The 16,201-nt window shown below is 33.6% G+C and overlaps 1 protein-coding gene across 5 annotated transcripts in view; it reads right to left on the bottom strand.

The window, feature by feature from the left end:
• The window catches only part of PCLO (piccolo presynaptic cytomatrix protein), a 623,741-nt gene that overhangs the window by 221,881 nt on the left and 385,659 nt on the right, over window positions 1–16,201 (bottom strand). For all 5 annotated transcript variants that reach the window (XM_056799474.1, XM_056799475.1, XM_007504012.3 and 2 more), the window contains exon 10: window positions 8,265–8,390. In XM_056799474.1, the coding sequence (XP_056655452.1) occupies window positions 8,265–8,390 (126 nt within the window). The remainder of the gene's footprint in view (window positions 1–8,264; window positions 8,391–16,201) is intronic.

The following is a 16,201-nucleotide window of genomic DNA, read 5'->3' as shown; positions in this document are numbered from 1 at the left end:
CATAGACCGAATTATATAACTTGATGGCTTTTCAATACCCATACTCTTTGGCTTATATTTCTGTCCAATATTTTCCTGGATTTAATTTATGATTATCTCTCCTTTAGAAGTATTTATTTTCCTCCTAAAAGCAGCTGAGGCTACCAACATGACTGGATTTAAATGCATTTTATTAGAATGACCAAAGTCCCCCATGTGGAGGCTTCTAGCTTCCTCCCTTACTGTTCAGGGAATAATCTCTTCAAAGACTTATAACAGCAATAGATGAAGCCTCTAGATTCATTGCTAGCATGATTCCTAGGTCCAGATATTGTGAGCTGCCTTTATCTTGGCCCTCAGCTTTTGCTGCCTCCTGTTTACCAGCTTGTTCCTTTCAACATGGCCCTGCAGGAGGTTGCTGCCATCTGTCAATAGCTCTTCTCTTGCCGTGGGCAGTTCTGAGTACTTGACTTGCAAACATTTCTCTGCCTCCTATTTTCCAAGTCTTCTATGGGAAGTGTTTCTTTCTTCATCACACCAAGTCTGATTAATCCATTTCTGTCAGTTTCTAGAACTCACAGCATCATGGGAAAGTTATTACCTTTCTATAAGTATATATAGACTGATTCCTTCCTGTATATCTCCTCCCTGCAAGTGTTAATTAAGATAAAATAATGAGAAACTCTTTGCCTTGCACCAACTCTCATATTTCCTTGCTTCAATGATATCAATCCCTTCCCCCTTCTCATCTTCCTCCATCCAAATATACATTCAGTTTTGAACATGTAGTGGAAGTTGACTATCAATCAAGGAAGTTTATTTAATTAGTGAAACAACCAGCTATTGTTTGACAACCTGTAAAATTAGTTCTGAGTGTAGCATTTTTATTCAATGAGAATTTGTCATCTGAAAAACATCATTTGAAAGTAAATTAGTAATTCTTATACTCAAAGTACTTTACCCAATATCAGTCAACTAATCAACCAACCAATCAACAATTTATGAAATACTTACTTTGTTCCAGGCACTGTGCTAGGCCTTGTGGATGCAACCACTTTGGAGTGCAAGATTTGAGAGGTATTTATCAGCCTACTCTTTGATCCCAGCTAGTAAGTTTATCATCATGTCAGATTCTCCAGTATGATAAATTATTATAGAAGAACAAATAATGGCAACCATCACCTTTAAATATGATTTTTCTTTGGAAATGTTGACACTTTAGCAAAAGAGTAAATGTTCAAGGTAGAATTCTGATTTCCAAAGTGCCTATAATATCAACTTAAGTACCATTTGTACTAGATATTTTGAATATTGATTTTTTAAATTCTCTGCTATATGCTAATCTTTATTCTTAACATTCACAATAATAAAACACTATTACTTTGGACTGATTTGAACTCTAGATGGTAAACAAACACATAAAAAGGGTTTGTTTTATGAAATGCCACAAAGATACTGCTACAAATCAAGTTAGATTCATATGATGGCAAAATAATATCCTCTTAAACCTTATATAGTATCTTGGGAAGACAGATAATGTAAGCCATTAAAATTGAATGGCAAAAATAAACTCAAAATGTATCAGGAATATATTTTTCTTATTCTAACACACTTTATGAAATTCTAAGTATAACATCAAGCATTGACATTCTTATGCAATAATTCTATGTAACAGACATTCTACATACAAGGATATAAAATATACATAAACAAAAAAGAGTAAGTGCAACTAATAAGAAAATTCCATAATGTCAGCAATTAATCCATTCAAGTCCTTCATTTTACACGGAAAGAACAAAGGACCAGAGGAATTAAATGATATAATAGATAATAGTAAAAAATTAATAATAATTCTGATAATGATGATTATGATAATAACAATGAGCATTTATATAGAGTTTAAAGGTTTTCAAAGAACTTTACAAATCTATTTCACTTTATCCTTAAAACAACTTTGGAAGGTACATGCTATCATTATTTATACATTAAAGATGAGGAAACTAGGGCATATAGAGGTTAAGTTACTTGTCCAGAGTCATGTGGCTACTTGTTGAGGCTTGTTTTGAATTCAGGTCTTTCTCCCTCCAGATCTATTCTGTGTGGCTCCTAGGACAAAAAAAGCTTCTAATGCAAGTTCTGTGCTTTTTATATTAAAGTCTTTATTAAACAAACTTTAAACTTTGCTTTCCACAATTAAATGAGTTCTTGACTTCAACTTATTTCTATTTCTAATCATAAATTGTACTATGGATTTAGGAAACACATTAATTTCTCTTAATTTCTATTTCTTTCTGTGCTTATGTATTTTTAGTCATCTCCTTCACAGTGCCCCCTACCTCCTATCAGATATACATAATAAAAAATAAAACAAGGCAATTATTAGAAATCAGAAACACTTGGGCACTGGGACTAAGGTGATTTGTCCTTTAGCATATAACTGTATGCTACACATCCCATTTGAATCACAAACTAATTATTTCATCACTGAAAAATGACATCCAAAATTTCAATGAAATCTTCTTTTCCAGTCACTTACCAAACATTTATTAAGTAGTTACTATTTACCAGGTACTAAAGAAACAAAGAAAGGCAAAAGCCAGGTCCTACTCCCATAGAAGTCACAGTCAAATGAGAAACAAAAGTAGGATTTGTTTCAAAATTTCTAACTCCCTGCTCTTAAGAATTAACCTGAGAGACTGATACACTGTGGTACAATCGAAGGTAATGGACTCCTCCACTAGGGACAATGCAATGTCCCTGAACAATCTGCAGGGATCTAAAAAACACTATCCACAAGCAGAGGATAAACTGTGGGAGTAAAAACACCGATGAAAAGCAACTGCCTGACTACAGGGGTGGAGGTGATAGGACTGAGGAGAGACTCTAAATGAAGACTCTAATGCAAATACCAACAACATGGAAATGGGTTCGAACCAAGAACACATGTGATACCCAGTGGAATCGTGCATCGGCTATGGGAGAGGTGGTGGGAAGGGGGTGGGAGGGAGGAAAAGAAAATTATCTTAGTTTCCAATGAATAATGTTTGGAAATGACCAAATAAAATAATGTTTAAAGTGAAAAAAAAAGAATTAACCTGAAAATAATGCCAAAAAACAATTCTAGTGTTGTCAGTATATGGGATTGCTTGGTCCTACATATAAAGTAATAGTGGAAATGTTTAACCATATATAAATAATTCAAACTTAACTTGTAAAATCTTAGACTTTTTAATTATAGTCTGATTATCCCTTTCAAATTCATAGGACACAGCATAATCCTCTAGGCTTGAAGGCTAGGTCTCCGTGACCTCTCAATATTCATCATCCGCTATAGTCAAGCTGTAACCAAATCCTGCTGATTTCCCTTTTGGAGCACCTTTCCCATAAGTCCCTTTTTCTCCTCTGCCCTTTGATCATCTTGGTGCAGACCCCTATCATCTCACATCTGGACTATTGAAATAGCCTACTGGCTAGTCTGCCTGCCTCAAAACCCGCCTTACTCTAGTCAGTCCTCCATTTAGCAACCAAAGTGATTTTCCTAAAACTCAGCTCTGACTATATCACCACCTCACCTCACCTTAATGACTCCAATGATTCCTGAATACCTCAAAAATCAAATACAAAGACCTTTGCATGATGTTCAAAGTCCTTCAAAACCTAGCTCCATTGCCTCTGAACCTCTTCACTTTTCCTGTCTTCTTTTCTCTTATACCCCTCTCACCAGCCTACTTATAATTACTACTTGATCCAATGATACTGACTTCCTTAGTGTTCCACAAACAAGACTTCATTTCTTGTCTCAGGGCATTTTCTCTGGTTGTCTTCCATCCCTAGAGTATTCTCTTTCTTTTTCTCTACCTCATAGCTTTCCTGTATGCATGAAAATGCCAACTAAAACTTTACATTCTACCAGGAATCTTTCAATATGCCTCCTAATTTTAATGCCTTTCCCGAGTTGATTATTTCCCATTTTTTTTCTGCATACTGCTTATTAGTACATATCTCTTTGCTCTTTGTCTCCCCCATTTAATTTGAGTGTCTTGAGGCTAAGAATTAATATTTTTTTGTTTCTTTATATCCCCATCATTTAAACAATGCCTGGCTCATAGTTGTTCAGTCACTTCAATTTTGTCCTACTCTTTGTGATCCCATTTGAAGTTTTCTTGGCAAAGATGCTGGACTGACTTGCTATTCCCTTCTCCAGACCTTATCATGGAGGGACTGAACAAATTGGATTAAGTGATCTACCCAATGTCAGATAGCTAGGAATCATTTGAGGCCAGATTTGAACTTTGGAAGATAAGTCTTTCCGACTTTAGGCCCAAGACTTTATCCACTGTGCCACCTAGGTGTCTTTGGTACATAGTAGGTACTTAATAAATTGTTACTTGCTGACTTAATATTTATACCTATTTTGCATTCCTACTTTCTACAATTAAATGCAAATCATTGCATACGTGAAAATGATAATATAGATAGAAAAGACCAAATATTTTTTCCATTTTAACTAGTCAGAATTATATACAAAAATCAGGTGAACAGAGGTAGAATTCATTTTAAAATCTCTCAGGTTGATCTCAATAAATGCAGGAAAAGCCTTTGACAAAATACAACACCCATTCCTATTGAAAACACTAGAAAATATAGGAATAAAAGGGCCTTTCCACAAATAATAAGCATTATATATCTAAAACCATCAGCAAATATCATCTGCAATGGGGATAAACTAGAAGCCTTCTGAATAAGATCAGGAGTGAAATAAGGATGCCCATTATCACCTCTACTATTTGACATTGTACTAGAAACACTAGCAGTAGCAATTAGAGAAGAAAAAGAAATTGAAAGTATTGAAATTGGCAATGAGGAGACCAAGCTATCAATCTTTGCAGATGATATGATGGTCTACTTAAAGAATCCTAGAGTATTAACTAAAAAGCTAGCGGAAATAATCAAAAACTTTAGCAAAGTTGCAGGATACAAAATAAACCCACATAAATCATCAGCATTTCTATATATCTCCAACACATCTCAGCAGCAAGAATTAGAAAGAGAAATTCCATTTAAAATCACCCTAGACAAAATAAAATACTTAGGAATCTATCTGCTGAGACAAACACAGGAACTATACAAACACAAGTACAAAACACTTTCCACACAATTAAAACTAGATCTAAACATTGGAAAAACATTGATTACTCATGGATAGGATGAGCTAACATAATAAAAATGACAATTCTGCCCAAATTAATTTACTTATTTAGTGCCACTCCCATTGAATTACCAAAAAACTTTTTTACTGGATTAGAAAAAACCATAACAAAGTTCATTTGGAAGAACAAAAGATCAAGGATATCCAGGGAAATAATGAAAAAAGAAATGCAAAGGAAGGAGGCTTTGCAGTCCCAGATCTCAAACTATACTATAAAGCAGTGGTCATCAAAACAATTTGGTACTGGCTAAGACACAGAAAGGAGGATCAGTGGAATAGACTTGGGATAAGTGACCTCAGCAAGAGAGTCTATGATAAGCCCAAAGACCCCAGCTTTTGGGACAAAAATCCACTATTTGATAAAAACTGCTGGGAAAATTGGAAGACAGTGTAGGAGAGATTAGGTTTGGATCAACATCTCAAAACCTACACCAAGATAAACTCAGAATGGGTGAATGACTTTATTATAAAGAAGGAAGCTATAAGTAAATTAGGTGAACACAGAAGAGTATAATTGTCAGATCTTTGGGAAAGGAAAGATTTTAAAACCAAGCAAGAGCTAGAAAAAAAATCACAAAATGTAAAATCAATAATTTTGATTACATCAAATTAAAACATTTTTGTACAAACAAAACTGATGCAACCAAAATTAGAAGGGAAGCAACAAATTGGGAAACAATCTTCATAATAAAAACTTTTGACAAAGGTCTAATTACTCAAATTTATAAAGAGCTAAACCAACTGTACAGAAAATCCAGCCATTCTCTAAATGATAAATGGGCAAGGGACATGAATAGGCAATTTTCAGTTAAAGAAATCAAAAGTATTAATAAGCACATGAACAATTGCTTTAAATCTCTTATAATCAGAGAGATGCAAATCAAAACAACTCTGAGGTATCACCTCACACCTAGCAGATTGGCTACATGACAACAAGGGAAAATAATGAATGCTGGAGGGGATGTGGCAAAGTCAGGACATTAATGCATTGCTGGTGGAGTTGTGAATTAATCCAACCATTCTGGAGGGCAATTTGGAACTATGCCCAAAGGGCACTAAAAGACTGTCTGCCCTTTGATCTGGCCATAGCACTACTGGATTTGTACCCCAAAGAGATAATAAGTAAAAAGACTTATACAAGAATATTCATAGCTGCTCTCTTTGTGGCGACAAAAATTTGGAAAATGAAGGGATGCCCTTCAATTGGGGAATGGCTGAACAAATTGTGGTATATGTTGGTGATGGAATACTATTGTGCTCAAAGGAATAATAAAGTGAAGGAATTCCATGGGAACTGAAATGACCTCCAAGAATTGATGCAGAGTGAAAGGAGCAGAACCAGGAGAACATTATACACAGAGACTGATACATTGTGGTAAAATTTAATGTAATATCCATTAGTGGCAATGCAGTGATCCTGAACAACTTGGAGGGATCTAGGAGAAAAAACTATCCACATTCAGAGGAAAAACTGTGGGAGTAGAAACACAGAAGAAAACCAACTGCGTGATTACATGGTCGAGGGGATATGATTGGGAATATAGACTATAAAGGAACATCCTAATATAAACATCAACAGCATGGAAATAGGTTCTGATCAAGGACACAAGTAATACCCAATGAAATTGGGCATCAGCTACAGGAATGGTGATGGGAGGGAAGGGAGGAAAATAATACTCTTGTAACCAAGGAATAATGTTTTAAATTGACTAAATAAATTAAATTAAAAACAAAAACAAAAACAAAAAAACAGACCAAAAATCTCTCAGGTTGGAAAGGCAGTAAGGATTTGCACAGTGATGATGAAATTTCACATTGTAACTGATTCATTGTATAACATGTGCCATAACAATTCCTTTCGAGACTATGTCAATAAGAAAGAGATACTGGAATACAAATCTTTAACACGTGGTTTATTTATTCTATAAATATTGTTTATCTACATTTGCAAAAGACAAAGTATAAGAATAGGAATAAAAGGGTGATAGTATTTTACAGCTCCAGGTTCAGATTAATTGTCTCAGTTTTCACCTTTTTATTTAGTCCAGTATCTTCTCTTACTAACATGCTTACAGCCAGTTAAGAAATAAAGGCTTAAATAAAGACTGTTTCTAGTTGATTTCTATCATCACAGGAAATGTCCCCTTTCCAGTATCTTCTCATTGTCTCTTTGAACCAAGCCAATATGATATCTAGTCAGATGGATTCAAAGACACTCCTTCTGCTAAAATAATGATGTGGTTTTTTTTTGAGAGGAAAAAAGTGCGTTAGGGGAAAACCACAAGTAAGTTTCCACTGAACCATAAGATACAATGAAGAAAAAATATGTAAATAAATAACCACTGAAGTAAAAAAGACATCTAACAACTTAAATGAATGATGTTTCTTATTGAGAACCAAAAGCTGATATACTGTACATTTCCTGACTGCAAATGAAGCCTAATTCTACTACAAAGTAGCAATTGGAAATTTCCACCTGTTTGTAGAATCCTGCTAAACTCTTCCACAAAGAATATATATAATATATACACATGTATACATATATTTATGAACATGGAATACAAATATATGGTATAAAATTATTATAATTATAACTTGAAGATTCTAAAGATGTAATGAGGCACAATTCTCTCTAAAACCAGGAAAATTAATAAGTACCTTGGAAGTTTTATAGTTCCTAATTTACTATGCATTTATGACTATTATAATGTTAATAGCAATTTGCTTCTTCTTGGACTTTATGAAAATATAAGTAAATAGTTAATCACAAACCATTTTGTAAAATTGTTCATTAAGCATAATTAACTTGGAATAGCTATATTTTCCCAAATAAAACAATATTTTCAAATGGCTAAATAGATATAAAAATGGAAATGGAAATTGAAAACAGAATAAATATATTGATATTATAAGGATTCTTTTAAATTATCAAAATAAATATAATTTCACAAAACAAATATCAAAGACAAAGTAAATGAAATGCCATTAAAATTCAATTATCAAAATACTGATATATATATAATTTGTATCTAAAACCTTCATTTCTGGTACTTTAACTGAATTTATATTTTCTTACCTTCCATAAGTTTTCCTGTCTGCTCTGCACTTCCACCAGGGAGGATCTTGGCAATATAGGCTCCAATTTCTCCACTATTTCCTGGGATTTCTTTGCCACCTACGATTCGGATTCCTAATCCATTACCTAATAAAAATAAATATTAGAAGCTTTAAGAATTAAGGTAACATATCAGAAAGATAATGAATAGAGCTCCATGAATTGAGACATGAACAATCATACAATGGATACAGGCAATATGCAAATCATTTCAATCCAACAAACATTTTTAAGCTCTCAATATATACAAATTCCATGCTTAAACAGGTATCTATATACCTAAGGTAGAATTAGATATTATGAAAATATTAAATTATTACTTCATTGACTTTGTCATATACTGATGGACTTTTCTGAACATTTCCCCAGTGCACAGGGAGATGGATAGAAAGCCTGAAGTAAACTGAACAACTAATTTTTCAGTATGCTTGAATCTAGACTCACTCTAAGTCCATGCTGGCAAACCAATGGCATGCCTGCTAGAGGGAGCTGTTCCCTTCCTCATCTCCTCATACACCTGAGGACATTTCTCACATCATCTACCCCTTTGCCCAGCATCCCAATAATAGCACTCCCTCTGTTCTCCTTGCTGGGCTAAGAGGGTGGCTCACATGCTGTGTGAGGTTTACAGTTTGGACACGATCTCTAAAAGGTTGGAGAAAGAAGTTTTACTTGATAGCTTCCAGTTTCAAATACTTTAAAATTAAGCTATTTATGTTTTTTGCCATTCTTAAGAGATTTCTTGGAGGTAATAAAATTTCTTGGAGGAGCATATTTTTAAAAGGTTGTACTTTTAGTCCTGTTGGCAAGAACAATCATTTGCAGGTGCCAGCCAGCCTTGCCTTAAAAAAAATTGTTCTTCTCTAGAAATACTGTCTATGGAAAAGTCCCATATAGGACAATTAAGTAATAATATTCATTTCATATGGATGTGAAATCCAATTACTTCTGATTTTATTAGCTGGGAAAAATAATATTACTAATAAAAGCTAGCATATGTAGAACACTAAAGGGTTTATAAAGCATTTTAAACATGTAACTTTTGATCTTCATAACAATCCTGACTGAATAACAGAGAAGTTGTGACTTGCTTAGTATCACAGAACTAGTAAATGTCTAAGATGGGATTTGAAAGCAGATCTTCTGGTCTTCAAGTCCTACTTTCTATTCATTATACCACCTAGCTGTCTCCTGCATATGATAAGTTGAGAAGACTTGGATTAAAAATGGAAATGGCTATGTTGATAAATTTGTAAATATAATTCTAACATGACTTTTCTAATACCTGTTCCCTATTATTATTACTTCAAGTTTATTGTTTTCTTGGCATTTATTTCAAAGAAGTTATTCTTCTTAAAGCAATTTATTTCCTTATATTTTGTCATAAAATTGTTCTTGCCTAGAAATAAGAACAAGTAGCAGATATATATACATTTGCCAATCTATTGCTTACATTCAAGAATGGCCTCTAAAACAAAGCTGAAAATTCAATAATATATTGGTCAGTCATTTTTTAGTCCTATCTCACTCAAGCATGATTAAATGACTTGCCCTGGGGCATATAGCTAGCATCTGAGGCCATATACAAACACAGGAAGATGGGTCTTTCTGACTCCAGGTCTGGTACTCTATCCTAATTGGGGTAAGGTTGAGCAACAGCAAGATGGAGGGAAATATGCAGAAATATTTATAACAATTGTTTTAAAAGAAAAATTTAACTGGAATGGATGTGTCTGTAAAATAATATATAATTGGAAAGTAAGTTGAACAAACTGCATTTTACAAATATAATAGGATATTGTTGTTATAATAAATTAAGACTATAAAGATTGGTGTATAGGAAGCAGAAGCAGAATATCACTTAGCATGATTACTAAATAATATAAAATAAAATACTGAAATATAGAAATTCTGGACATTGTAATCACTAATGGTGGCTTCAGGTCTTGGCTTTCATCATTAAGGTGTTACACAATAGGTGCAAGAGAAGGTATTTGCTGTTAGATGTGGCATCATTTGTATTTATTTTGCTTGACTACATTTATTACAAGGAAAAGATCTATTGTTGAAACCTAAGAGACTTATCATGAAATGAGAGAATTGCTTTAAGGTCATCAATAAAACTTGAAAAAATGAAAAAAAAATTTACCCTGGAGAAACATAAAAACCCAGCAAACCCATTAATAAACCTAGCTATAACTTTTAGCATATAAATAGTAATATAATATACTTTTCCAGATATTAGTGCTACTTCTATATAGTACACCATCTAAAAAGAGAAATACTTTACTAATCTAATGACCAGTTGGAATTTGAAAGCCATTTTCTATCTCTGAACAAAGCTTATGATGACTGTGGTAGAAATAAGTTATTCATATCTAGAACACATAGACAAGGGCCCTTTCTAATAGCAAACACATAAGTAACATTTGTTTTCATGTTTGTATGGATAGTAAAGTATCCATAGGAATGAATAACTTTATGATGTAAAAGACAGGTAACACTGGGATGTAAGGGGTATTGCTGGGATATTGGTCTGACACAGTAATATACAATTATTCTCCAATAATATGTCTCTTCATAGTTAGTTGTACTAGGTAGCTAAGAAACCTCAGACAGATTCATTCCTTGTACTCTTCCATTAAGAAACTAAAGAAATGACCAGGAAGGGGGAATGTTCAAAGACTAACAAATGTAATATTGAAGTAGAAGCCTCTAAAGCAACTAAAACAAATAATAACAAATAAAATTAATATTGAAATTAATTGGCATTAGCCTGCTTTTCTTAGAAAGAGAAACCTAAAAAGTTCCCTCAAATTCAGCCTTCCTCTGTGCCAGAATACATTCCTTTTTCCCCTTTGCTTTTTAAAATGCTTAGGTTCCTTCACAGCTCAGCACATAGGTCACTTTTAGGGAAATAGGTTAGCATTTTTTCCCTCCTCAGATTTACTTGTATTTACTTCTTTAACTATTTTGCATCCCTCAATAAAATGTAAGTTCCATGGCAGCAAAGTGTCAAAAAACCTTTCTATTCTTATTTCCAGGAATAGCACCTTTCCTTGTTCATTTGTTGTTCAGCTCATTCAGTTATATTCCACTCCACTTGGGATTTTCTTGGCATAGATATTAGAGTGGTTTGCCATTTCTATTTCCAACTCATGTTACAGATGAGAAAACTGATTAAAACAGGGTTAATTGCCCAGGTTCACACAGGTAGTAAATGTCTGAGGCTGCATTTGAACTTACAAAGATGAGTCTTCTTGATCCCAGAACTGGTACTCTATCCACTGTATGACCTAGCTGCTCCAATTCTTGTACCTTGTAGATTATTCAATTATTGTTAAATTTCATTTAATCTAGTTCCTTCTTCTAGGTGTTTCCTTATTTCTATGAATGAAATTATCATTCTCATAGTCACTTAGGTTAGAAACTACTAACTTATCTTTGACTTTTTCTTTCCTTCTGTCATCTTATAGTCAACAATCCTGAACATTCATCCTTCATAATATCTCTTGCATTTCATAGAATGAGATTTTAGAGATTATCCAGTATAGTACCCTTATTTTGCATATTAAGAAATTCAGACCTAGTTAGATTAAGTGGTTGGTCCCATTATTGTTTAATAAGAGAGTAAGAGAGCTGAGATTTCAACTCTGGTTCTTTGTCGCAAAATCTAACATTCTTTTCATTCTACTCTAATGCCTCTCTCTTTATCCATTCCATAGTCACTCTCATGGACCAAGCTCTCAAAATATCATGTTTCAGTTACTATTGTAGATGCCACACAAATTTTAGCCATGGTCCAGATGAAGTAATTCATTTATTATGAAGGATATATGACAATTGTAGAGGTTTATTTTTGGTAAAATATTTTACCAGCACATAGAAGGTAAAACTATTTCCTAAATAGCTGTTTAATATGTTACTCCTATTAAGCAAATAGGATGTTGTATTTTAAAGAATTAAGTGCTAAAAAGTAGAAATTGAAATCCTACTAAGTTCTGAGAAAAGTGAGGCCAAGGAATTTTAAATTACTTGTTCAAGGTCACAGAATCCAATATCAAAATACCATCCTACTTCTTTGTTTTAGTTTCAAAATCTATAATACTGGGTTTACTGATCTCACACAATTTTTGTAAGACATCAAGTGAGATATGAACCCCCCCCAAAAAAAAAACACTTGAAAGAGTTAAAAAATGTTATATGCAAAATGGGGCACTGCTTGTAGGGTCAGAAACATCTGAGTGCTAATCTGGACTCAGATACTTACTAACTGGTTGACCCAGGGAAAGTCATATAATCCTATTTGCCTCAGTTTCCTCCTTTATAAAGTGAGTTGGAGAAGGAAATGGTAAGCCTCTCTAGTATCTTCACCAAGAAAATTCCAAATGGGGTCATGAAGCATTGGGTGAAAGAAAAAGAACAATAATGGTTAATGTTATCAAAATGATTAAGGATACTGAGCTATTGCTAGTAAAAAGAATTCACTTCCATCCTGACTCATCTTCATTGACTCAGTTTATTGAAAACTCAGTAGGAATCCCTTTGAAAATTTATAGCAAACCAATATGTCCACATTCAGAGTAAGTGAAGACTAAAGAATGTCTGATTGAATTTGATCAATTTTGTGTTTGATACCCCATTTTAGAAAAAAACAAAACACAACTTTCTTTATTATTAGTTGCCACATTTGCAACTCATCAGGAGATAGGCTGACAAGAATAATGGGATAAATTCATAATATGTATCAGAACAATTATGAGTGAAATGATGTGTGGCTATTAATAGTGCATCCAGGTGAAATGCAGAAAAATAATATTGTCGAAGAAAACTCCAGTCACTGCAAGATGCAGATATAAAAGAAAACCAAAAGGAGTATATTTGGAAACATGCTCTTTTTATTATAACATAAAAAGCTCAAAATATGTAGAAATGATAGTCATGTACCCTGGTTTGCACAAAGAAATTTCCTGCTGTGCTTTGGGGAGATTTTTTCTATAGCTTTCTATAAATTGCCTTCAGTCTAAAGGAGTGATTCCTGAAATTTGTATGTGAATATCTTTCCACTGGTTGGAAGATGCATAACTACATAAAAGGACAATTTCATAAGCTCACAGTACAAAGATAAACTGTTGAAGGTTTTCATCTCATTTCTCCATGTAGAAGGCTATGAAGTATAGATATGTTGATGACAGCTGTGAATGTGCACACAGTTCGCATAGGTTTAGGACAGGGTTATGCTCTGACAAGGCTGAACTTTGTACAAACTTCCTGAGAATCATTCACATACTGGTCACACATATCCTCACCCCACCCACAAGGGTGCTCTCATTTTATCTTTGGATCCTGTTTTAAGGAGCAGATTCCATACCTCTGTACCAGTGCAGCTATGCTCCTACTTTCCCTCTCTTCCATATCCACCCCACACACATATACACATACCTCTCCCTTAAAAGCTTCACAGTCTGCAATTCTGAGAAAAATTCTTCATTCCTCTTTGAAAAAAAGAGCTTTGAATGAATGATCAGACAAGTTAAGAGCTTAAAGAAAAACACATTCAATCCTAACTCCTCCCCCCTTGAGGGAAAATAATTATTTTATTCTTGGAAAAGATTAATAAAAATATCAAGTGCTCCTCAAGATTTTGATTCAAAATCTATTCAAAAGGCAAGAGAAACACTCAAAATATTACTGGACAAATCTTCAACATATTAAATAACATGAAATGACATGATTTCCTTAACTCTCCAGAGTTGTCTAGAGCTATTGACATTGTCTAGAATCATTTTGTATATGTAAGAATTACTTGGCCATGTTTCCTGATATATATAGTGTAGTAGATAGAAACTTAGCCTTGTAATCTGGTAGATGCACATTCATGGCCCAACTTTGACATGATCTGCCTGTATGAATTCAGTGAAATTATTTTATCCCCTAGTGCTCTGAATAACTCTCTAGGAATATAAAATTCAGAGAAGGTACTGATTTGCATTAATAATAAGTTAGCACCTTTATAGGTCTTTATGTTTGGCAAAATACATTAAAATATTATCTTATTTTTTCTTCAGAGTAATTCTGGCACCAGTGTTTATTCCTGACATCTGTCAGTATCTCCAATTTACAGATGAAAAATTGAGACACAGAAAGAGTCAGTGTTTAAGACTGGATTTGAACATAGGTCTTCTTGAACACAAGGCCACTGCTTCATCCACTACTCTATCTTTCCTCATCTTGAGTGTTTCTTCTAATGAAATCACAGATCCAATCCCTATCCATTCTATAACCTTATGAAGCTTACAGATGAATGTGTTATGCCCAAAGGTTTTTACAATGTGACAAATATGTCAAGAAAAAATATGAGAAGGGGAAAAGGGAGAGAAAGAGCTGAGATGGATGAAGGAACACCAGAGTTAAAGCATAAATACTAGAAATATAATTGTCAGTTTAATTGAGATGTGTTGATAGATAGAAATTACAAAAGAATTCCTACAATTGCAAAAAAGATGAATGTAAACTTGAAAAGCCAATGGAATGGGGCCTGAGCCCGAAGAATAACAAAGTGATGTTATACTTTCTTGAACTTTAATATCTTTCCCCTTCTAAGAGTACATTATATCTACCTGTCACCCAGTGAATGAATGATCTTAATACTATGAAAAAAGAGTATATACAATAAACAAAGTAAGCTTCTATGAGATTTCAGCTCATAATTACACACAAGCTAAACTGAGAGTTTTGCAAGAAGGATCATATGTAAGGAAAGGAGAAATACACCTAGGCTTACATATAAATTAGCATTGGGAAAACAGTTGACAGGATGGCAGAGCAAAAGGGACCTGAGGAAAAGCCAGGATGAAGACAGTGTGGTACTATGAAGCAAGTAACTGCCTAGTGAGGCTATTAGCATGACTTTATACTGAAATGCCTATAAACAATTCTCTGTTCCATCCCCCTTTTATTCTTCCTGAGCTCCCTTAAAGCGGGGTTATTTCCTGGGGTTTGGAAATTTTAATACTTTACTACATATTAAATATATGTATCTGTATATATATATATGAATATATATGTGATATATCAAATAAGTATAAGGCAAAGTCTAATTTATATAACATGCAACAGTAGAAAGTGTACAGGTAAGAACTGGAGACAAAGAACCTGGGTTATAAATTCTGTCTTTTCTGAGCTAACATAATAAAAATGACAATCCTACCAAATTAATCTACTTATTTAGTGCCATACATATTAAACTACTAAAAAAATTTTATAGAATTGGAAAAAACATTATAACAAAGATCATCTAGAACAAGATATCAAGAATATCCAGGGAAGGATCAATGGAATAGAATTGGGGTAAATAACCTCAGCAAGACAGTCTATGACAAACCCAAAGACCCAAGCTTTTGGGTCAAAAACCCACTATTTGACAAAAACTGATGGGAAAACTGGAAGACTGTATGGGAGAGATTAGGTTTGGATCAACACCTCACACCCTACACCAAGATAAACTCAGAATGGGTGAATGACTTGAACATAAAGAAGGAAACTCTAAGTAAATTAGGTGAACACAGAATAGTATACATGTCAGACCTTTGGGAAGGGAAAGACTTTAAAACCAAGCAATAAATAGAAAGAGTCACAAAATGTGAAATAAATAATTTTGATTACATCAAATTTAAATGTTTTTGTACAAACAATGCAACCAAAATTAGAAGGGAAGCAACAAATTGGTAAACAATCTTCATAACAAAAACCTCTGACAAAGGTCTAATTACTCAAATTTATAAAGAGCTAAATCAATTATAAAAAAAATGAAGCCATTCTCTAATTGATAAATGGGCAAGGGACATGAATAGGCAGTTTTCAGCCAAAGAAATCAAAAGTATTAATAAGCACATGAA

The sequence above is a fragment of the Monodelphis domestica genome, chromosome 5 (assembly GCF_027887165.1).
Source record: "Monodelphis domestica isolate mMonDom1 chromosome 5, mMonDom1.pri, whole genome shotgun sequence".
Classification (NCBI taxonomy): Eukaryota; Metazoa; Chordata; class Mammalia; order Didelphimorphia; family Didelphidae; genus Monodelphis; species Monodelphis domestica.
This window is presented reverse-complemented; position numbering and strand designations above follow the sequence as displayed.